The sequence below is a fragment of the Meriones unguiculatus genome, chromosome 8 (assembly GCF_030254825.1).
Source record: "Meriones unguiculatus strain TT.TT164.6M chromosome 8, Bangor_MerUng_6.1, whole genome shotgun sequence".
Lineage (NCBI taxonomy): Eukaryota > Metazoa > Chordata > Mammalia > Rodentia > Muridae > Meriones > Meriones unguiculatus.
In genome coordinates, this window is record NC_083356.1 from 10,361,716 (window position 1) to 10,385,844 (window position 24,129).

General features: G+C 40.6%; 1 protein-coding gene across 3 annotated transcripts in view; it reads right to left on the minus strand.

The window, feature by feature from the left end:
- The window catches only part of Cntn1 (contactin 1), a 311,867-nt gene that overhangs the window by 70,637 nt on the left and 217,101 nt on the right, over positions 1 to 24,129 (minus strand). For 2 of the 3 annotated variants that reach the window (XM_060388785.1, XM_060388786.1), the window contains exon 15: positions 18,551 to 18,671. In XM_060388785.1, coding sequence (XP_060244768.1) covers positions 18,551 to 18,671 — 121 coding nt within the window. Of the gene's footprint in view, positions 1 to 108; positions 5,930 to 18,550; positions 18,672 to 24,129 lie in introns of those variants that run through there. The other variant, XM_060388788.1, reaches the window with a different exon arrangement.

Here is a 24,129-nt window from a genome sequence, read left to right on the forward strand (position 1 = left end):
ACAATAAAAGGTAAATAAGCTTTTGAAATTCATCTACAAGTGTGCTTTTATTTAATTTGAAACAATTAAATACAGATATGTACATAATATAGAGTGCATTTGCTATTCAAAGAGAATATACCACTTTTTTTTTTTTTTTTTTAATGTATAAAAACCAGACTGAAACACAGCACATCGTGTTAATTAGACCCTACTGGATCATCTCAAATCAAGAACTGAGTGTGGAGTTTTGGATAATTAAAATAGAAAAGAAAGAGAAAGGAGGAGAAAAGCTATTTTTAAAGGAAGAAGGGCTTCCATGATGCATTTAGGCTCTGCTGAGCATTAGTACGTTACACGGAATTTAAGATGGAACGCTCAAGTTTAGCTTTTACCTTCTCTGGGGCACATCATTTCCCCACCTTCTTTTCTCTGAAATTCTTGGAGCTTCAGGGGAGCAATATGGCACAAACACCAGATGAAACTGCATATGTTAGTATATTTGTTAGGAACACTGTGTGCATTGTAATTTCACTGAGCTGTTCAGTGACTGGAAAACAACATTATTGAGCAAATAGGTAGTTGCTGTTTTTCATGTCGCTATCTGATGTATGCCTGCCTTATGAGGCCTGTCTGTTGTTGACCATATGAAAGAACTGATCACAGCTCATGCCCTTATAGTCATGGACGGGGCACTCTTTGTTCACATATGTCATAACTGTGAGATGCTATATTAGCAGGAGGTACAGCTGAGGGATCAGACAGAAAGAGTGGCCAGCACCCTAAAGTCCCTTATTGGTAATATTTGTAATACTTCATCTAATAGAAAAATAGAATTTTCTGCCTCATAATGTCTTATTCTTCAGGTTGTGAGCTTTAGCCTTTAGTGGCTGTGCCATCTCTCCAGCCCTCTCACCTGGTCATTTCTTATGTTTGTCTCCTAGGTAGAACTTTCACCCAGAGGGGAAAAAATCATATTAAAAAGTTGAAACTTGACTCTTAAAAGTAGGTATGCCTTTTAAATTCACACCCAAATTTAACTTGTCAGGGTTTTTAGGCTATGGAGGAGCTTTTGTTTCCTTATATGCAAGATGGGAGAAACACAAGTTCAGCATTAGAATGTTGTGATCAGTCCTCACTCAGAAAGACAAATGGGATGGACATTGGAAAAAGGAGAAAACAGGAAACAGGACAGGAGCCTACCACAGAGGGCCTCTCTGAAAGACTCTACAAAGCAGATGCTGAGACTCATAAACAAACTTTGGGCAGAGTGCAGGGAATATTATGAAGAATGGGGAGATAGGAAGACCTGGAGAGGACATTAGCTCCACAAAGAGAGCAACAGAACCAAAATATCTGAGCACAGTGCTCTTTTCTGAGACTGATACTCCAACCAAGGAGCATTCATGGATATAACCTAGAACCCCTGCTCAGATGTAGCCCATGGCACCTCAGTATCCAAGTGAGTTTCCTACTAAGGGGAACAGAGACAGTCTCTGACATGAACTCAGTGACTGGCTCTTTGATCACCTTCCCCTGATGGAGGAGCAGCCTTACCAGGCCACAGAGGAAGACAATGCAGCCAGTCCTCATGAGACCTGAATAGCTAGGTTCAGATGGAAGGGGAGGAGGACCTCCCCTATCAGTGGACTTGGGGAGAGACATGGAAGGAGATGAGGGAGAGAGGGCAGGGATTGGGAAGGAATGAGGGTGGTGGCTACAGCTGGGATACAAAGTGAATAAACTGTAATTGATACAAAAAATTAAAATAATAAAAGAATGTTGTTGTGACTGAAATAACAACTTTAAAGAATTCTGTTCCAGGCAGGCATGGTCCTCAGAACCTTTAGAAGACATTAGCTGGCATTATTTCTGAAAGAACTTTCTAGAACTCACAGCTCCTGGAAGTAGTAATTACTCTAACAAGAGCTGCTCAATTATCATTTTAAAGCAGGAGGGACGCCAGAAGATAATGTGTTTTCTGTGGCACTTGATGAAAGAGAGGGAAAATCCGGATAGTGAAGTTAAGGCAGAGCATGGAATTCCGGATGGCCTACACTAACCCCAGGCCAGGCTTGCTAACATTTCCCACAGGAGGCTTTGAGGCAGTGGACGCTGGTGTTACTTGGCTAGGTTTCTATGAAGAATGATAGCGCTGTGGTAGAAAATGAGACAAGAGAAGCTGTGCCTCAGCACAAGAGAAGGCAGTAAACAGGCCAACACTCTCCTGAGTCTCTTGTTAATGGATGCTGGGGGTGGGGCAGTGCACATAACTGTCTCTTAAGGTTCCTCTCCTTCCTTTCTCTCCCTCTTTCTTTCCTCCCATCACCATGCACTCTCAATACATCTTTATGGGAAGAATGGACATCAGGAAGAATATAAGCAATCGCAATCGGGCTATTTCATACCTTTTTCAGCATTTTACCATATACTTAGCATTTATTTAGGACATTCTCATCCAGAAGATAAGGATTTCTATGAGCACATTTTCATCTCAAAATTACATTATCATGAAACATAAAAGTCCATCATCTGGAAGGGGCCTTGGAATTTGAATCATTTTACTTTTCAATTTGTTTATTTCTCTTAATTATTAAAGATGAAAGGTGGCTTTCTACAAGGTTCATGGGCAATCCCAGAAGAAGGGGTCGCAATATTGTAAGAGCCAGAGGTCAAGGAAGACCAGGGCAAATGAGTCATAGGATACACTCATGTGCTCATACAGTTGACTGCACAAAACCAGCACAAGATCAAACCAGTCTATACTTCAACATTGAAGTGGGATGGGCTCGTGATTTCTACCCTTGGCTGAAGAGGTACTATTGAAAGGTGACCGTTCCTGGGGGTGGAAGAGAGTCAATTATCTGACCCATGGGTATATGGGTTCCATAAATTAAAAAAGAGGGCCAGAAGTTGGGAGGAGGGACAGTGAGGGATAATCCCGGAGGAGTTAGGGGGAGGAGTGGGATGAGTGTGATCAACGTACATTGTATGCATGTGTGAAATGCTCAAAGAATTAATACAAATATTATATTTGATTAAAAGGTCATAAGGTAGGTAATTAACTGATCCATATTTGTGACTAGCTCTAGCAAAGTTGACTTATTAGTTTTTCTTATGCCTATTAAATACTTGGGGCGATAAAAAGAGTAGAAAATGAGGCAAAGGGAGGAAGGAAGAAAGGAAGGAAGGACAATACAAAGAAAGAGACAGAGGAGAATGGAGAAGAGGATAAAGCTGATGAACACAGCTTTCCGGTTTTCATCTGTATCTTACTTCAGCCACCTCACAGCCTTGCCTCAACCTTCTGCCCTGCATTAGTATTGAGCTCATATGTCACATCTCTACAGACAGGCTGATTGATCTCCATTTCCTGATGATGCCAGATGATGCCAGAATAGCAAATGTATTGAGCAAATAGCAAATGTACTTGGTGGGAGCATCTTCCTGTGCTATTCTGATAGAGCTGTGGACAAACACTGTCCTTCCTGTTCTATCCCTGGCTCCACTCCTTCTGCTCCTCTTCCACATCTTCTTTCTTCTCTTCTTTAAGCAGTGTCCTCAGAGATTGTTGCCAGAGGGTGCTCTGAGCCATCACTCCACATGCATGAATCATAGCTAGTAAACTCCTTCCTGGGGTAATGTCAAGGTCCTGGGAGTCTACAAATGAACACTGAAGCTTGTTTCAGTTCTGTTAACTAGTGAATGAATTATGGAAATGCCCAGAGTGCTTCTCTCTCTCTCATCTGTGGAGTGGCAGAGCATCTCATTTGTCACATCCACATTTTCTTTCACCTTCTTAAACTTTTTACCTCTCAATCATTGACCAAAAGTAAATAAAGAAAGAAGCAAATGCCCAGTGCTCATTACAGGGGGCATCTGTGTATTTTACAAAAGAATTCTGGTCTAGAAAGATGATTGCCTGCTGGTATCAGAAAATTTGTTAGTATAATTGTTTTTTTTGTAATGCTACAATATCATATCAGTTTGGTATGCTACTGTTTAAGTTTGAACAGTAGTAATGTGGAGATAAAATAACGATCATCATTTGGCATTGATGAAAAAGAGTGAGCTTCTATCCCACTTAGTTATGAGATTGAGGCAAGAAGAAGTCAATGGAGCTAAGAAACCTTCCTTGCTTAAATGTGGAAAGCCATGCATATTGTTGACCCCACGTTGATTTTACCTTGCAGCTTTAACCTTATGACCTTTGTCTTGTTAAATCTGCAGAGAACTTGTTTTTAAGGAAGTTATTGTTTAAAGGTTTTGATCAGCACAAGTTCATGCTAGCCTCTTCTTGCACCATTAGAGATTTATGATTAAGGAAGTTAGATAATGTCTGTTCTTGGTTGTACCTCTATTCTGGGAAATAAGGAAGTTGACTATTCTGTGAGCCTTATGCTGTCATCATTTCTTAAGTAGATATAAGTGAGTCCATAAAAAATAAACTCCCTTCAGTCTTTGCTGAAGTCCTGCTAATATTGTCTCACATTGACTTTTTTTCTTCAATCCTCACCCCCTCTCTCACAGCACAGGTACCTGACTGAGCGGGCTCACTTAAACACAAACATTCGCCCTTTCCTGTCATCTGGTTTCTTCCTGAATTTTCATTCTTTGTTTTCTTATCTGGTCTTGGAGGTATCGCCTCAGATACCGATTATAAAAGAGAATCCTCACAGTGGTGACTCACGTGTGTTCCCATGGTAACGTTTACAGATACTGAAAAAAGCTCAAAATAATTTTAAATATTTATTTAAATAGAAATTAATGTAGATAATTCCTTGCGCCAACCAGGACTAGGAAATATAAAGAATGCATATGAGTAAGTCAGAGGTCTTTGTCCTTTGAAAACTGTTATCAGTCTAACCATCTGTGTGTAATTATCTACGAGTGATATGCACATCCTTCAATGGTTCCTGAGAGTTTTTCCTGTCTCAGATGGCGTTGCTGGGGTCGCTAAATGAAAGTACTAAATAAAACGTTATTGCTAAACATAAAACCAAGAAGGGCAAAATTAACTTTTGAAAAACAACAAAAAAACAAGAATCTTAAGTATGTCTCTCCGAATAAAGAAAACATAAAGAGTTTAAGTGGGTCCAGGAAGAATTGTGTATTCCCTTTCAGTCCTCACTTGAGCACTGTCCTAATACAAATCCCAACCTTATTCCTCAAGGAGGAGGCCATGAAGGACGGTGGTGGGAGTCAGTACACTTTAATGGGAAAGCATGTTGGTGAAGACTTAGCTTTCTTCCTGCCAGTCTTGCTACATACACTGTCCAAGTTCGCTCTCCAAGCCCAGCCTTTGCTTACAAGCTCTTGAAGGTCATGGTGTCTGACTGATTTCTTGCAACTGCTTTTCAAGTGTCCCTCCAAAGTGTGAAAGGCAGTGTGGTAAGAAAGTCACTGGTGGTGCAGCCCCTCCCTAGCTTGCACCCCGATTTAAATGACTGGGGAATCTGACAGCAGCACTTTATTAGCTGTGATACATTAAGCAATTCATTTAACAGCAGGACTCCTGTTTTATATGTGACCAGTTCTCCTTAGCTTTTGTTGGGTAATGAGCTAACCTCTGATGTAGATATCCTCAAAGAAGAACAGGACAGGAAACATGGAATGGTGCCTGGGCTAGTATATGATGGCCTAGGTTAGTTTGCTAGGCATTGTTTTCAGGTGTTAGTGAAGCTGGACCACAGTTGTAAAACCTCTCAGCTAAAAGCATGTTAAGAAGTCTCAAACATCCTCCAAGAGCTAGGATGGTGAATGGAATTGCAGAGGCTACAAGGTTGAGTTAATTAGCCAGCTCTAGCACTGCATGGTATTTTCCGGGGTGAAGGGGGGGAGGGCTTTCACACAAAAGGTGAGGGTTCCGATCACCATGTTGGAGGCAGGCTGGCACAGACTGGGAGAAAGGGGTCCACCATGTTTTTCTCTCCATCTTTTCTCTTTTTACCTGCAAGAGGAAAGATTAAGGCTGAAGGGGGTGTCCAGATGCCCAATTCTGGGCAGGAAATCACTTGCTTTGGGACTTGCCATGTTTCCTTAATGGGTGAAATCATGACTTACAGAGCTGTCTTTTCACCAAGGATGCTTGCCCAAAGGAGAGAGGCTGACACAACAGACACTGGTCCAGTGACCCTCTGTTCCTTTTCAGCACTGACTGAAGTTCTCAAGCACAAGAGGTGTAACTAGAACCCCTTGTCAAAAGCCTGAACTTACACACAAGCCCCAAAGAAAGATAATGGAAGGAAAGGGGTCAGGGGGGGGGGTAAGAAAGCTAGAACTCCTGGATTCTAAATTTTTTTCTGTCCAGTCCAAGTCTGCTTACTAACAGATAAGTGTTGAAGACTTACAACTACGAAAAACAAAACAAACGTAATAACACTAGATTTTAGATTTAATTTCTAAGAAAAAAAAACACTCAAAAATTTGTATTAGTGTTTTCTTTTGTGCATTTAGCAGCTACTACTCATAGACTGGACAGCCTGTGGACTCCTTTTCTCAATCAGAGAAGTGAACACCTAATGCCTGTTTGCCTGATGCCAAAAGGCCAAAGCTTTTCCATTACCTAATAGCAAGCTTTTTAACAATTGTACATATATATTAATTTACTTTATAGTTATAAGTAAAGTTGGTGGTTCGTATTATTGCAGAGTTCCTTCTCTCTGATTTGAGGTGGGAAGTGTGGAAAGAGGAGGCTGGAGCCCATCACATAGGGTGTGTCTTCAACACCGAGGAAGATACTTTGTGTTGTAGGTTGTTTAAATCCAAGGCATCGGAGGAACCTGACTACTATCAAGAACAGTCCCTTAACCTGGAGAAATGCTTGGAAAGTAGATGCAGCTTTTTCCTTGAGAGGCACTAGGAATGCTGGGAGCTGCTGCTCAGAGGCTTACTCTTCAGGGCCGTGGAACATATACTCTCCCACATCCACAGAGGACACCTGTCCTCTGGTTTGCCACAAACAATTTTTTAATAATAACACTGGGAATTCGGAAAATGTATACACTTTATTTTTACTATACTCAGCCTATAAAAATCTACATTTTTTTATGGGCCATGCTACAGCACACGTATCTATCATGTGATACTCAGAAGATAGTAAGCGTACATGTTCACCTTTGGAGGAGACACTTGAAATCTTTCTTGTAACTTTTGAAAACTTTACACACAGTGCATTCTTCACTATTGTATTTTTTTTTTTTTTGGTCTCAAAACTAAGGCAAAAGAGCAGCCACCTGGGTGCTGCTCTCCTGACTTTAACAGGACACCTGCTGTTCTGCCCATCCCTGCCCATCCCTGCCCATCCCACATTCCTCATCCTGCGGGAAGTCTGCATCTGAGCCTTCCTCCTTACATTCTCTCTCATGTTCTCACAAGGACTACATACTTTTTTCTTTTATTAACACTAGTGAAGAGCTTAAGATAGCCTGAATATAACTCCATTTTGAAATAAAGATCTTGACTGGGAACTGAATTCAGGTACCAGGAAATATCACAGAATGTACACCTGGCAGAAAACAAAGTTAACTCTCCTAGCAACAGCCTCCAGGAAATATAACAGAATAAATGCTTCATAGAAAATAGAGACAAACTCCCTGGCAATAATCAATGGGAATCGGTTGAGAATCAGGTGGGAAAATTCTCCCCAATGTTTCAGATATGGTTTAGAAAAATAGCCATTGTGATTATATGCCTTAGCCATTGTGATTATGTGCCTCAGAAAAGGTCACCCCACCCTGCTAAACTTCACCCAATTCTGTAACACCAAGGCTTGTGCCCCCCTGCTTGCTGTCATGGAATCCCCCTGCTCACAGACTTTCCCTTTAAAAATCCTGTTCACTCAGAGCTCAGGGTCCCACTTCTCTACTGCTGCGCCAGTGAGACTTGGGTCCCGAGTTCGATCACTCTCGTAATAAAGCTCTCTTGCAATTGTATCGAGTCATCTCCTGGTGGTCTCTGAGGGTCCCGTGAACCTGGCATAACACTAGGTAGATTTTCTAAAAAACGAGTTGGATTTAAAGTTTCCCCTTCAGCATGGTTACTCTCATGTGAATTCCAGTGCCCTTTGGAGCAGTAGGATGGTGCTCGAGGGGTGGCTTAGAAAGGCCCACAAAGTTCCACTCATGACTACTACTGACAGAGAGCACTGGGCAGTTTGCAACTGAACTGATTTATTTCTTGGGAAACAGTAGCTTGGGAGTCACGCTGTGATCTGCAATTATTTATGAGGATGTGATGTGCGGTGAACCTCATAACGAGGAAGCTCTATGCAGGGAAGAATCTGAAAGCTGCCTCACTGTTCTCCTCTAAAGTGAAGCCCCATCCCAATAGTGAACTTCACATTGGTGGGACCCTAAAGTCACTTTGAGAGAAAGTGGGGCTGTCAGCTGTGAAAAGGCTGCTTTGTTGTCACCAAGAAAAGTCCTGGAATCAGTTGTCAAACCTTGTGGCGTTTCTTCTTCTCCTCAGAGCATGGTTCATTTAATGCCAGCAAGAGTTCCTAGAGTTTTAGAGGATCAGAAGCACTAAACCAGCCACTGTAGCATCCCACCCTGATGATAAGCTGGTAAAGGCTTTGTCCAGCTTCCCTCCAGGGCTTTGTGTACCTGAGAAGCAGAGGGAGAGCTACATCTTTTCCCAGGGGCGGGGCCAGAGGAAGGAGGCTGAAGGGAGGTGACTGGTGGAAACCAGCATGCAGATAGCATCCCCAGGACAGAAATGCATTTCCTTTCAAAGTGGCAGACTCCAGTTAAGACTCCACAAGGGAAAATGTTTTTGCATGGCTATGACTTTCCATGGATGATTTTCAGTAATAAAGCCGATCTTTTTGTTTGAGAAAATGAAAGGAAGAGAGATGATGTTAATGAAATTATCATTTTAAATAACCTAATGCTATTTATCTTAATTTAGGATTATTAATTACTCATAGCACTTGGGGGAATAATTTGATTAAATTTACACAAAGGATGTATCCTGATTTTGATAGAGACGAACATTCCAGAAGTACACTATTTGATTTGTATATTTGGAAAAGTTATATAGGGGAGAAAGGTGAATTCAGTACTTGAATTTGGAGCATCAGCATCTGCTATGTCTTGGCGTTATAAAGCTACAGTTGGGAAACTTTTTAAAAATTCCTTTTGCCAGCGAAGAAAGAACGTTAAAAGCTTCAAGGGAAAATGGCCAGCTTACTTTTGAATGAGATTAATGGTCCCATCACAAGAATTTTGTGAAGAGTGTGTGGGAAATTTTCTACGAAAGCCGTGTAGATGTGTATGTTGTGATTTGAAACATTTTAAATAATTGTGTGTGAGTGGTGTATGTGTATGTGTGTGAGTGTGTGTGGATGCATTGTATATGTGGAGCAGAGAGGATTGTTTATTTTTATTTTTTTTAAGAAAGGGTCTCTCACTGGCCTGGAATTCACAAACTAGTACATACAATCTGACCAGTGAACTCTAGGAATCCACCCTGGAAGCTCCCCAGCACTAAGATAACAAATATAGTTCACCAGCCCTGGATTTACAAATGTAGGTTCTGGAGACTGAACTGAGATCCACAAGCCCTTTACCAACTGAGCCATTTCTCTCCCTTGCTTTAAATGCTTATTTTTAAAGAATTATTCTTTTCCTTATGTGTATGTGTGCATGTCTCTATGTGGTGATATGCGTGTGTGCTGCTGCCCCAGGAGGACAGAGCTCCCCTTGAACAGGAGTACTGAGATGTTAAGAGACATTTATCATGGATGATGGGAATCAAACTCAAGTCCTTCGCAAGAACAGTGTATGTTCCCCCCTGATGACCCATCTTTTGAGACTCATGACTTTAAACTGTATGAGTTATGTGTTGCAAGCAATACAGAATAAGACAAAAATTACAGGAAAGCACAGATAAAAATTTAAGTTACGTATTTAGGAGCCAAGGGGAAGATTATAAAATGAATCTGTAGCAGATCTGACACAGCGTATTTACTATTCCTGTTATTGTGTTTATACTGAGTTGCATAGCTGAAAGGTTTATTTTAAATTACCAGAATTTCCCTTTATTATTAGGCCAACCAAGCATCCATCATATGGGCAGTAACAAAGCTGTCAAATATGCCTGGTTATTTTTTTATAGAAGAAATGCTTAAAACAATAGAAAAGGACTTTCCTTTTAATTTTCACATTGGTTATTTATCTTACTAACTGTATTTGAATCAGTGTTCCAATAATATTCAATAATAATATTTAATAATAATGCAATAATCAGTCTATACTGGTAGCTGAAACCAGGCTGTCTTGATTCAAACCTTTCTCTTCTGCTAAGTACCTATATTCCATAGCATCTGATACGTGCTGCATAATCTATCCATCACAATATATCCACAATATACCATGGAACCAAATACACTCAACTATGTTTTATATATATATATAGTTATATAGTTATATATATATAGTTGTTTTTTAACTCACATTCTCAGTCTGTATCATCATAACAGAAAGAATGGAGTTAGATGAACAATTATTTGTTAGCATAATTCAAATTATCTTCTAAAAAAGACCTTTATTTACCTACAAGAGTTTTAGGGGCCACTTATTTGTGCCTGCTCTAAAGTGGATACAATTTGCACGATGCTCATTTAAACTTGGCATTACTTTCCAGTAAGGACACACAGAAGTAAAACACATCTGAGTCCTACAGTGGAGATTGAACACTCACTGGTCCCTGAGTGTCTTGACTCCCTTTGTTGGTTGTTTTGTTTTCATTTTTTTGTTTTATTTTGTTTGTTTGTTTGCTTTTGGTTTTTGATTATTTTTTTAAAGGAAGCTTTGAACACAGATCAACCACCGAGAAATGAGACATTCCAGTTCAACAACAGCAGACCAGTTTCTCAAGGACAGAGACTGAACGGAAGCCATTTTCATTCAACTTATACTGAGAAGTACAATTTCACATCATCATAGTAGTACTTGGAAACGTTATCTTTCCTTGAGTTTTTGAGAACAAATAAAGTAGAATGTAGGATCTAAGTTTCAAATAGCCATTTTCTACATTTTGTTCTTATTCTGACCAGACTCATTTCCAAAATTCAGCGTGAATAGGAACCACTGTGCAGAGCTGGTCTCAGTAGTGTTTTCTTGTCCTGAATTAGCTGATTCTCAGAAGAAAGGGAAATGCTTAATTTCTGGGCCAGCTTTGCTATTAATAGTCAGTGTAGCTGTGGTTTAGTGCTGAGCTGGGTCAAAATGCTTCAGGATGGCGTCTAGTTGGTCCTCCTTCCAGCCAGTGTGGGCAGCAAGGACCATTTTGCTGTCTCAGTGCTGCAGGGCTGATGAGACAGAACCTTTAGCCTGTCTCTGTGGCAAGATTTCCTTGGCCAAAGCAAGTGGAAAGCTTAGGCTGTCATCCAAGAATCCGAGGTGAACGTGTGTTTTTCTGCCCCAAATACTTGAAAATACTGCTCCATCTTTCATTTCACTCTGAGTATCTGGACACTGATCTCTTTGCCTTTACATGCTTACCTCTTGCCTAGGTCTCTGTCCCTGCTCTCTCTCTCTCTCTCTCTCTCTCTCTCTCTCTCTCTGTCATGTTCACACCTGAGTATGAAGTTGCATTTATAACTGCACTCCCATTTGACATGTGTGTTACATGAAGACTTTGTGTCTCTTCTTCCGAACTTTCTGATGATGAAACTGGTTTATAAGTTCTTTTTGTTAATTTTGGCCTGCCATGCTTTAATAATAATTTTGGTATAAATCTATACTTGCTTACTTAATAATGATAAATCAGATATAAAACAATCTTGAAGACAATTGAATATTTATGCTAAGTACCACAGAAATTTATTTATTTATTTTTCAGATCAAGGAATTCTATAAAATTTTAAAGATTTGAGCCCCATTGCTCTCACTAATATACAGGGTCACCCATTCTCCATTTCAAATCCTAAATAACAACAACAACAACAACAAAATGGTGAACTAACCTTTTCCTAATTAGCATTTTGATGGTTTAATTTGGCTGTCAAGTTGACAAGACCTAGACTTGGGATACAAAGCTTCTAGGCTTACGTGGGAAGATGTACCTTAACTGAAGTCGGCACCATCCCATGGTTCTTAAGTTAGCTGAACACCAGCGTTCCTCTCTCTCTTCTCCCTGGTTGTGGGTATGTGGTGACCAGCCATCTCCTGCTGTAACTACTGCGCCTTCCATGCTCAATAGTACGGACTTCCACCACGTTAGAATGTACCCTGGAACCGTGAACTAAAATACCCACCCCCTTTCAATGTTGCTCCTTTATGTTTTTGTTTGTTTGTTTTGCAGTAAGGAGAAAAGCAACTGTTAACAAATAAGGTTAGATTTACTTACCCCTACCACCCTAAAGATATTCACAGGGATGACTCTCAAACAAACCTCACTCACTCACTTGAAGCAATATGTAATGACCCATGGGCTTGTCAAAACAGAGCAGCTTCGCCATAGGTCTCTGGTGTGGCACTCGTAAGGCCAGGGCCACTCATCATTCTCGGCTACCTGCCCCTCAAGAGTGTTGACATATGCTTTCCGAGGATGCTGAACGATCAGTCCAAGCTCTTTAACAAATCCAATCACTACAAGTCTATAGTTGAGTACCCTGTGGAGAGCTGAGACTCAGACACCATCTAGTGGCGCTAACATCCACCCTCAGAACTGTAAAGAACCTCCAGGGCACATGTGCGGGTTGCGAAAGTGCGCCAAGCCACTGCCCAAGCCCAGGCCCTCAGACAGGGTGAAGAGTGAGCAGCCAATCAGGGTATGACACGTCACTTAGGTGCGACCAGGGCTTATATAAACAGCGCCACTTCGGGGCTAAGTCTCTCCTCCTTTCATCGCTTGACTGTAATAAAGCCTGTTGCAGAAGGATCCGTTTGTCCGTGTGCGTTCTTGCTGGCGAGATGATCACACGGCTTTCAACAGTACCCCACTGCATTTCTTTAACCATTCAACTACTGAAGACTATTTAGGTTGTTTCCAGGTTTTGGTATTATGAATGAATTTGTATACATATATTTATGTCCCTCTGTGGTTCTCTTTTGATATTGTTCATTTTCTCATAACATATACATATGTTATCAGCACACAATTTTTTTATGTCTATGGAATAAACACTTAGACCTGGTGGCCAGGTCATGTGGTTAGTACATCCATGTTTTTGGAGTCACTGTCTTCTGCAGAGCTGCTTCCTTGACAGTTCCTGACATCAGATGCAAACAATTCAGTGTCTGCATCCTTTTTTTAATTGTAGTCATTTTGATGAGTCTGCCTTGATGCGTCACTGATTTCCAATTTGGGTTTTCCTCGTGGTCCCTCAAGTGAGAACCTTTTCATATGCTTGTTTGCAATGTATTCATGTTCTCATCAGTCAGATGCCTCTTCACATTCTTTGTCCAGTTTCATATTGGGTTATTTGGTTTCCTGGGCTATGAACTGTATCTGCTTGTCTTTTTCCTCATTGTGTAGACAAGTGCAGAGTAGATGTTTATTTTTCTTTCACCACATTAACAGGAATACTCCATTGTTGTGTTAGCCCTCTATTGCTGGATAACAAAGTATCCCCAAGCCCAGTAGCTTAAAGAGGAGAAGCATTCCTGTCTCTCACGGTGTTGGTGGATGAATCATTCTTTAATGTCTAAGATGAATGTTTCTTCACCAATTTCTCTTGGTAGTTGAATGCTACTATCAAGATGCCAACAACATTCATGTGCCCTAGATGGCTCACTCCAATCTCTGGTAAATCAGCATGGGGAAGTGTTTTCCTCCTCTTGTGGACCTCTCTGGGAGGCTGCTGAGTCCTGCTTCTGATATGGCAGCTTTCTGCCCCCGGACTGAGACTTGCTGGCAGCTGAGCAGGTGCAGCAATACGTGGATGTGATTTCCTGCAGATCCTGAAACATCCCTTCTGCTGACTCACAGAGTAAACAAGCATGACAGGGGTTACATTCAGGTTGCTGAGCCAGGGAACCAGGGTCACTGGAGGCCATTCTGTGGGCCAGCATCGCCAGTTGCCTTATTATTGCTGTCAAGTATTCTTCTGTCCATGCACTGCAGTATCTTTGCAAAAGAAGATTTTCTTTACTGGTATTCCTTGTATAACACTGCATCTATTATTTTGGTTTTCTGAAGTTTTACTTACTTTTACTCATTTTCTGTAATTCCTAAACAGGAGGAATCCTGCTTCCCAGTGTTGTCCATACTGTATCTTACAATGTGTTTCTCTCCTTTTTTTGTTTATTTTTCCCCTGTTAATTCCACTAAAAAACATGAATTTCCTACTGTATCCTCAGTGTCTTCTTAAAAATTCTTGAGTTTTGGTCTAGCAATATTTGAAAGGCTGGTGTCGAAGCTGTCAGTCTGGGCCATCTTCCTGCTTCAGTTCCCCGGGAATCTACGCCCAGAGATGCATGCCACGGGTTCTACTATGCAGTCAGTGTCTTTATCTCTTTTCAGTGCCTTACTGTTGTTTCTCTAAGCTGAAATGACATTTTACCAGATGTAATCTCTAGCTTTCCATTACATCCCTCTCTGTCACTGAGGTGCTATCTCATTTTTTATTGGATTCTTATTTTTATCAATTGTGTTTTCATGCTTAAAACAGCTTCCTCTTCCCCTGAATTTTCATAGTTTATCATCTAGTGCCATTTGAGTCTGAATAATTTCATAATTTTAATATGATTTAAACTCTACTTTAATCACTATACTCTGAATTGGGGGTTGAGTTGTATTGTTTTTAATTTCTTCCTCTTGACTCTCTCATCACCACATGCTTCCTTAGTTACTTCGTGTGTCTGTTTTTACATAATTTCATATTTTATTTATCAGTTTGTTGAGGTCATTAGAGAGCTGACTCAAAGATGCTCTGTCTCAGATAGGGTAACCTTTTCTTTCTGTCAGAGTTTATCCACCTCTTGAATTGTATGTATTGAACTTCTGGGACCATACTATTTAAAGCACAAAGCACAAAACCTTAGCAGGGATATTTACAATATAGACAGACAGAACTTACAGAAAGGGCAACTTTGGAAGAGCGAAAACTCTAGGTCGATATGAGCACTGATTTCCAGTTTGTGCAGTCTGTGGGTCAGATTCTGTACAACGTTTCTCTGGTCTCTTCTTCAAGCAATTTTATATAAAATTGGTGTTTAAGTATATTCAGGTGCTGTAGTTTTTATAGAAGCTCAGGTTTTATAAAAGATGATGTGCCATACCTAAATGCTGGTGCCATTCTGATGAGTGGTTTTCAGTCAACGGCTGCTGTTGTCCTCATCCCTCAGGCCTAGCCAACATGCAGGAGGACAGTTTTCTCTGAGCAGAAAGTTCCATGCAATGGATCCAGTGTTACATTCTCCTGAATTATTTGCTGAGAGGCTACTATGATTTGGGCTATAGACAATTGGGTGCCTGAGGCTTTATGTGTGGGAAGTTTGGTTTCCTGGTGGTGAAACCTTTACAAAATTGGCTTAGCGTGAGGTATTAGGTCCCCGAGGGTGCTGCTTTCCATTTGCTGTGATGTCGGTCTCATGGTATGAGGAATATATGCACATATGTGAGATGTTGTTGCGTGTGTCTTTCCATGTTCTGTGTGTCTTTCACTGTTTAATTTAAGAATTAGAAATTCTAAGAGATTAAAAACTAGCACAAAACTATAATGTTAAGGTGTGATGAAACTTTGTGCTTTCGAAGCACTATTAAGTAAGATGAGGATTATTTGAGTACAGCAAATGGCTACTAAGCACTACCAGGTGGGCAGGCTATACAATATGACATACTGACCAAAGGATGACTTACATCTAGGAGGAGTGGACCCAGACACATGTGATTTCATCATGCTACCTGGAAGAATATAGCAGCTGAAGTCTATGAGTTGCTCATATCTGAAGTTATCCACTTAGTGCATTCAGATCATTATTGACCTTGGGTAGGTGAGGCCATAGAAAGCAAAACTTCAGGTGACAGTGGGCTGCTATACACTCTACTATTTTTGAGAAATAGGTGTTTGTTAATAAAATGTTGAGTGCACACTGGTGTTCATAATCTATGTAGACCAAGCCATTCTGGAACTCATAAAGATTCATCTGCCTCTGCTTCTGCCTCCCAAGTGCTGAAATTAAAGGCATGTGCTATCATGCCTGATTCAAATTTATATTCTAACGATGCCTTTTGTGTCATTATTTGAAGTTTATTAGTTTATCTTTTTTTTTACCTTTCCATGAAATGAGTACACAGCTTATGACTTCCCCAACAAGATACAGAAGTACAATTAGATGGATACGTTAATAAGATCATCATTAGCGTTATCAGACACAATATAGAGAACTGCTTATCCCTTCATTCTCTAATCCAAAGCTATAAAACATTTACAAACATTTAGTTTGTGCCTGTTATAGAAATAAGCTCTGAAGAACTCAGGCTTTGTCTGCTTTTTGGCATATGCAATGGACGCCTCTCTGTTGCTGGAGTGGCTGCCACTAAGATTTCATGGAGTAAGCAGCACCATTCACTCCCCTACATGGCATCTGATCACTGTCCGGGCCTTAAGTTCTGTATCGTGTGTCTCTCGATTTACTCGCTAGACTCTTGTCAGGCTCATTTTTCCCTAGAACCAAAAATTGCTATAGAAAAAGGTTTCTATATGTACACATATAAGGTTTGTATATGTACACATATACATATTCCTAAATTTAAATTTCTGTTTTAAATTTGAATTTTCTTATGTTACCTGTTTTAGCATCTTTTTATTAGTTTGGGGTATTCAAAATATACACAGTGGGTATATTATTAATTACTAAACATGTGTACATAAAACACCTCTATTGTGTATGCTAAGTGTCATCATTATGAGCTTTTTGTGATTTGAGGACACTGCTGTCCATGCATTGTTACATGAACCCTTGGGTAACATCAATTCTTACTCTTCTCATAGGTAAGTGATTTTAATCAGATCCTTATTTAGGGTTCTGCTGAAAATAGACTTGTAGCTAGTGTCTGGGTAGAAAGGAACATAAACTCATTTGGGGTTTTTTTGTTGGTTTTTTTTGTTGTTGTTGTAGTTGTTATTTTCCTCTCGTAACTCTTAAAGGTAGTCATTGTCTCAAATGACAATACATTCTGTATGGAAAGGCTGAAGCCACATGAAGTTCTGTGAACTTAGGATTGTTTGGACATGGGGTTTTCTTTATTCATTTGCAGTAGATGGTCTGTGGAATGCATGAACAAGTTCCCTTAAATAAAGCAATTTCAGCCAGGTCCTTGCTTCAGGAGACTAAAGGGTTTTCAGCATTGGCTCGTGTGGCCATGAGTTTTCACTGTTCTAGAAGGGAATACAGACAGGTGGAGACTGGGAAAATCACTTATATGTACCTGGAAAAGTATTCACTCTAACAAGCCACAGATATTTTATTTGAGATATTTGTCTCACCTTCAAAAACAGGTGAGAGTATTTGTCTCACCTTCAAAAACAGTCAGATGAATCGGGCACTTAAATATATCCAATGGTTAAAAGTACAAAATTTTAAAAAAATAATAAAATGTTAAGAAGCAAAGGAGTCATAAAATTTCAAAGGCTTATGTAACTTACACAGTATTAGTCAAATGCACGTGAATTTCATAGACACTAATGCAGGTAAGCACAGGCTGGTGTAAACGTATAGACGTTCTAAAGGTTCAGAGAAGAGTTCATATACAGACAATCAGAGAGATTAGAAACTGTTTAATACGTGAGCAGGCCAGGAAGGATGCTAAAATCTGGGCAACAAATAGCATAGAAAGAGCATTAGAGAAAGACGGAGTCAGAGAAGGCAGGTGGAAATAAAGCATTTTGTGAACTGCTGGATATTTGGAGTCGGTTACCAACAGTGTGAAGACATGAAGCTGAGGAGTCTGCTGCCAAGCCACACACGTGTTCGGAGTGGAGCTAAGAAGAACATCTTTCTTGCACATGCGCTGAAACCAGTGACTGAATGGCCACAGGTGTCTCTCTTTTCAAGCCATCCTCCTCCACAGCACAGGGAGAAAGAGACTACTTTTGCCATGCACACATAAACCATCACAGTCTCAATTACATCACCTATGCCAGCAAAAGCGGTGGCAGGAAGTACGTAATAAAGAGCAACATGGTACTGTGCCAATCATTTTAATTCTAAGACAATCAGGACAAATATATCACACTTGTGGTTAAGGTAAGTAATGCTGGGCAATTTTCTTCCGTTTACACTAAGAAGGTAATTGTGCTATACCACACGCTGGAAAGCATTAGCAGGAAATAAGACGCTTGGTGGCTGCTTAGCTTTAAACATGGTCAGTAAGAGGCTTGTGGTATAACATTGAAAAGACACGTAGCCAGCGACAGGAACAGAATTAACGCTTTTACTACTTGTCTGGCATAACCGTCCTGAGCTGTGGGGAGGAAGCCAAAAACGCATCTGCAGCACGGAACTGAATTTATAAACACAAGAACATGGGACTGTCCAGAGTTACCAGGGCAGTGTTCAAATTACGCATGACCGATAGCTTTGGGTTTCTTTTCATTTGAATCGTTGGCAGCTCTTACCTCGTACCACAAGGTCCGCCGAAGCCGAGGAGTTGTCCACGATTGTCTGTGCGGTGCAGGTGTATCTTCCCGCGTGTTTCAGCTGGGCATTTCGGATGAGCAGCTCCCCATTGGCATCAAGCTACGAGGAAAAGCCGGCAATTGTTCAGTCAGGCTGTTTCCATTAACCACACAGCATGTGGAGGTACCTTGCTTTCTCCTATTGAGAAGCGTCTGCGAAAGACCTGCCAAGTGCCTGTCTTTTGTTCGGTTTCGGCTCTGGCCTCAGCTTTCCAATCGAAAACTAAAGAGAGCAAACTTCAGGCCCTTTTGGCTCTGCTGTCTTTGGCATTCCGTCAGAGAGCAACACTGAGGGGAAGCCAAGGATGAAGCTAGTTTATCAGGTCCATATTAATTTTTTTATTTTTGCTATCATAATGTAATTACAGTATTCTCTCCTCCCTTTTTCGACCTCTAGGCTCTTTCCTGTGCCCCTCCCCATGCTCCTTCAAATCCATGGCTTTTTTTTTCCTTTTACTAATTGTTATTCCATGCATATATGTACACACATACATATTCCTAAATATAACATACTCAATCCATTTAATTTAACTTCCTTCTTTTAAAGAAAAATGCCAGTGTCTAAGAATCTTAGTGCTATCACTGTGAGTAAATAAATGTTTCATGGCTGTGAACTGTTAAGTCAGTTTTGCGAAACTGAGTAAATTGATCCAATCCAAAGTTCATCGTACAAAGATGCCAAAAGCTTACAGAAGTATCAAAAGGGACGGTGATTCCACCAAAATGTAACTTATCAGCAAATTTTAAGTTACACGAGGATCTGTGTATTGTTCATGACTATTTCCAGGATTAAGAAGGTATATGTAAAGGAATTTTGCCGGTGGCAATAAGCTAGGATTTTACTTTCTAACAATGCACAACATTTATTGAATACCTATTATGTACCAAGCCAGATTTTGCAAACATGTAAAGACAGACAGTGCGTTTCCTTCCACTCTTTCCTGGTAGCAGCTACTCAGCAAGGTTTCATTGAGTATTCGTCAGTCTTAGTGAGTAGTTAGTGATGTGTTTGTTTTGTTTTGTTTTGTTTCCTTTTTTCTTCATTAATTTATTCATTTGTTCATTTCACATCCCAATCCCAACTCCATTCCCTCTCTCCTCCCAGGCCCATCCTTCCACCTGCTTCCCCCATACCCATTTCCCACCCCCACTCCTGCCCCCACATCCCGGTTACCAACCCACCCTGGTACATCAAGTCACATCAGGACTAAGTGCCACCTCTTTTGCTGAGGCAAGACAAGGCAGCCCTGCTAGGGAAACAGGATCCAGAGGGAGGCAACAGAGTCCAAGCCAGACACAGCCCTTGCTCCAACTTTAAGGTGACCCACTTGAGGATCAAGCAGCCCATCAACTTCATATCACATATGAAGGCCTTCACAAGAGGGCCTAGGACCAGTCCATGCATATTCTTTGGTTGGTGGCAGTCTCTATGGGCCCCCATGGACCCTTGGTAGTTGGCTATGTAGGTCTCCTTGTGGTGTCCTTGACCTCTCCAGCACCCTCAAGCCTTCCCCTAACTCTTCCACAAGACTCCTTGAGCTCTGCCTAATGTTTGGCTGTGGGTCTCTGCATCTGTTTCCATTATCTGCTAGATGAAGCCTCTCAGATGACAGTTATGATATTCTTTTTCTGTAATGAAAAGCTGTCTTCTGCTCCTAAATTCCCTGTGTAAGAGACACTACCATTGATAGAGTCATTTGCTTAACACTGATAGGAAAATTTTTTATATCTTCACAAATAATTAAAATTAAAAACCACAAACTATTTTATGTCCTAAACTATTTGTCAAATTTATAGCCATTGGATCTTTGAAAAAGTTCTTCTACAACTTTTAAAACAACAATAAAGTATTCTATTAATTCTTTGAGAATTTCATACACTTACAAACTTTCATAATTTTAAGCAAATTTAGAATCAGCTCTGCCTTAACTATTTAGAGCCTAAGTAGGCAGCAACAGGCTTGTGCAAGAATTATAAGAATATTAACAATCTGATTGGCCTGCTCTTTGATCACCATCCCCCTGAGGGGAGAGCAGTCTTACCAGGCCACAGAAGATGACAATGCAGCCACTCCTCATGAGATCTAATAGACTAAGATCAGAAGGAAGGAGAGGAGGACCTCCCTTATCAGTGGACTTGGGGAGGGGCATGCATGAAAAAGGGAGAGGGAGGGTGGGATTGGGAGGAGAGGAGGGAGGGGCTTATGGGGGGATACAAAGTGAATAAAGTGTAATTAAAAAAAGGTAAAAAAAAAAAAGAATGTCAACATGCAGCCTTGTTGCTGTTTCTGCTCAAGGTGTGAATGTGGAACTCGGCAGTAGAAGAGAAGAGGGAAACACACACATCCTTTCTATTAGAATATGTAGGGGATATTTTCTGACATCTTTACAATGGCAGCTAACACTTTCCATCCTCGGGAGAAGCTGTGGTTCTTGGTGGTTGACGGAACGCTTACAAAGCAACTGAAGATCATGGGCCTCAGCACATTCTAGCCACAAATTAGATGCGAATGTTCACTTATTTTCGCTAAAAGCCACAGCTTGGCTGAATCGCTGAATTCTTCCCTTCAGATGAGGAGAGCTGAATCACATCCTGGAAATTGTGATAGCAGAGCTCGGGGATACTGCAGCGCATATATGTGGTTGACCGCTCAGAAGTCTCCCAAGTTTAAATCCAAAAGACTTTCAATGTAAAAAACACCCTCTCCTTCTTCTTCCTCCATCATAAACCAACTGACAAAAATCATTGAATTAAATAAAAAAGATTAAAATATTACTTAGCTGTATGAACAAATCGACTCATAAAGAAAAAGGTAGCATGGTAGAACACACAGCTTGCTTTGTTTCCTGCAAATTGACGAGGCTGAGAAAAGGCCTGTTATTTAAAGCATGTAGTTGGTCAACACAATCAGAAATGACCAAAGATTTTTTTTTCTTCGCTCTTGGCTTTCTAGACAACAGCTACAGGCTCATCACAGACAGCCTCCCATGCTAACAGCACTGTATGGCTCTGCTAATAGCAGGAGGTCAGCACTGAGCTATCCAGTGCGTCCGGAGCCATTGAAATGCTTTGCATGCACAAACACGTGGTGAATCCTGTGAGAAAGACGCAACTTTTAATCACTTAAGGCAATATTTTCATGTTTGATAACCTGATCTAGCTTCCTGTGTGGAACTTGCACACCACAGATGTGATAATAAGTGGTTTTCCTTTTTAAATTTAAAACACATGAAGTGGGGGAAAATAATACAGTTACTACCTGCAACAACTGATTTCACATGTGTCATGAACATTTCACTTGAAACTGTTACCTCACTGTTTAATAGTGCCTGCTGGCTTTCCTTCTATCTAGCTAGCATCACTCCCCCTAGTGCTGAGCACTGATGATGTCAGCACTACTTAGCACTTCAAGAACTTTTTACAGCTGCAGTTTGAATCTCAGAAAAGGGCCATCCTCTTTAACAGAAACAAACTATATTTTCACACATGCAACTAACACTAATTCTCTAACGTTCAATGTTTAAATTGATATTGGTTTTAATAATGCATCATTTTAGTTACCTGAGTCTAAATTTTTGAATATTAGAACATCAAGTAAGGTATTGAAATGCTTTGCATGCACAGACACGTTGGGAACACTGTAAGAAAGACACAACTTTTAAACACTTAAGGCAATATTTTCATGTCCGATAACCTGATCTAGCTTCCTTGCTTCATGTGTGGAACTTGGACACCACAGATGTGATATTAAGTGGTTTTCCTTTTTAACATTTAAAACCTCAGATACGTAAGGGAAGCTGAACTTACTATACAGAGCCTTCAGCGTTGCCTGGAAATGTTGGTACAAATTAGACTGGTGACTGCAGAATCCAATTTAACCAATAGGCCCATTCTTAAAGAAAACACGCAGTGACAATATTTTTTGAGGTCCCTGCTAAACATTTTGAGCTGGAACAACATACCAAAAAAAATTGAATTCTATAGGTTTTAGAGTTCAAGAAAAACTTGGATATGACTTAATTCATATGATTTCCATTGGTTCCCATTAGCCTCAGAGTTCTCAACATCTCCTGAGAAAGGAGAAAGAGAAGCCCCATAGGTAGTGATCTTTGCCATTCAGGAAACTGCAAACACAGCAACACACTGCATGAGAGCAACCTTACTATCTTTATTGTATATCGTTGTTATTAATTATATTTTCTGGGGAAAAGTGACTCTACTAAAATCTTGTGAATGTGCGTGTGTGTGTGCGTGTGTGTGTGTGCGTGTGTGTGTGCGTGCGTGTGTGTGTGTGTGTGTTTGACCCTCAGAACCCAGAAAGTAAAAATGACGCCTGATCCCAGCACTGGAGCTTTCTGCCTAGCTAGCCTCACCTATTTGCAGGCCCTAGGCTCCCAGGCTGGTGAGAGACACTGTCTCAAAAATATTAAATAAAGTTGGTGCATAGTGCTTGAGGAAAGACATCCAAAGTTCATCTCTGGCCTCCACATCATACACATATGTGAGTGCTTGACTCCATCCTGCAGGCAATCCCACGCACATACATTCCCACAACCCACTCAACATAACAAAGGCTTATTGCTGCTGTGCCTGCTCAATATGAATAATTATTGGCACTGCCACCATCAAATGTTTAAGGACTTGGCTAGTGCTGACTTGCTCAGGAGCATCTTGGGCTGGTGCACTCTGGACTTGACTAGTGCTGACTTGCTCAGGAGCACCTTGGGCTGGTGCACCCTCCACCTTGTGATTTCAGTTTCCTGAAGAAGCCAGATCACCTATAAAGCACCATTTTTTTCTCCTACATGTTTGCTGCCAGGATAAAGAAAAAAGAAAAAGCAGCAGTTATGTGTAGCTGATAGCTGGTGGAGTGTAACATCAAGGAGGTGATTAAGTGTAACCATTCACGCAGACGTAGTAGGGTTCAAAGTTCCAATTCTGTCTTTGATCTAATTGCATTGACCTTCCATTCTATTCTTTCTCAGGGTGATTTTCAAACCTCCTTTATCAACTCCACGCTGTTTCTCCATAGCTCCAGACAACCTTCATTTTCTTATTTAACAGAAAATAGATAGCCAGTGACGTTTGAAATTTGAAACAATAAGAAATATCTAAAGTTCTGCTGGATTTTTGCTTGACTTTAATTCTTCTCTTTCTGTTCTTTCTCAGGATTGTCCAGCAGAAAAGAAAAAAAAAATGTTATTTCATAAATCTAAACACTTGTTAATGACCTATTCTACAAAACTCATAGTTTTATTTTTTAAGAAAAAGAGAACTGCCCTAGAGAGAGAAATCTGTTTTTTTAATGGTGTAATCACACACAGCCAACACACATTCTCTCACTTGCAAGCACACTGACATCCAACAATATTCTCACAACTGCAAAAACACAGTCAATGTACATCCTCACACCTGCAAACACACTGACAGCCAATACACATCCTCACACCTGCAAACACAGTGGCAATGTGCAACCTCACACCTGTAGACACACAGTCAATGCACATCCTCACACCTGC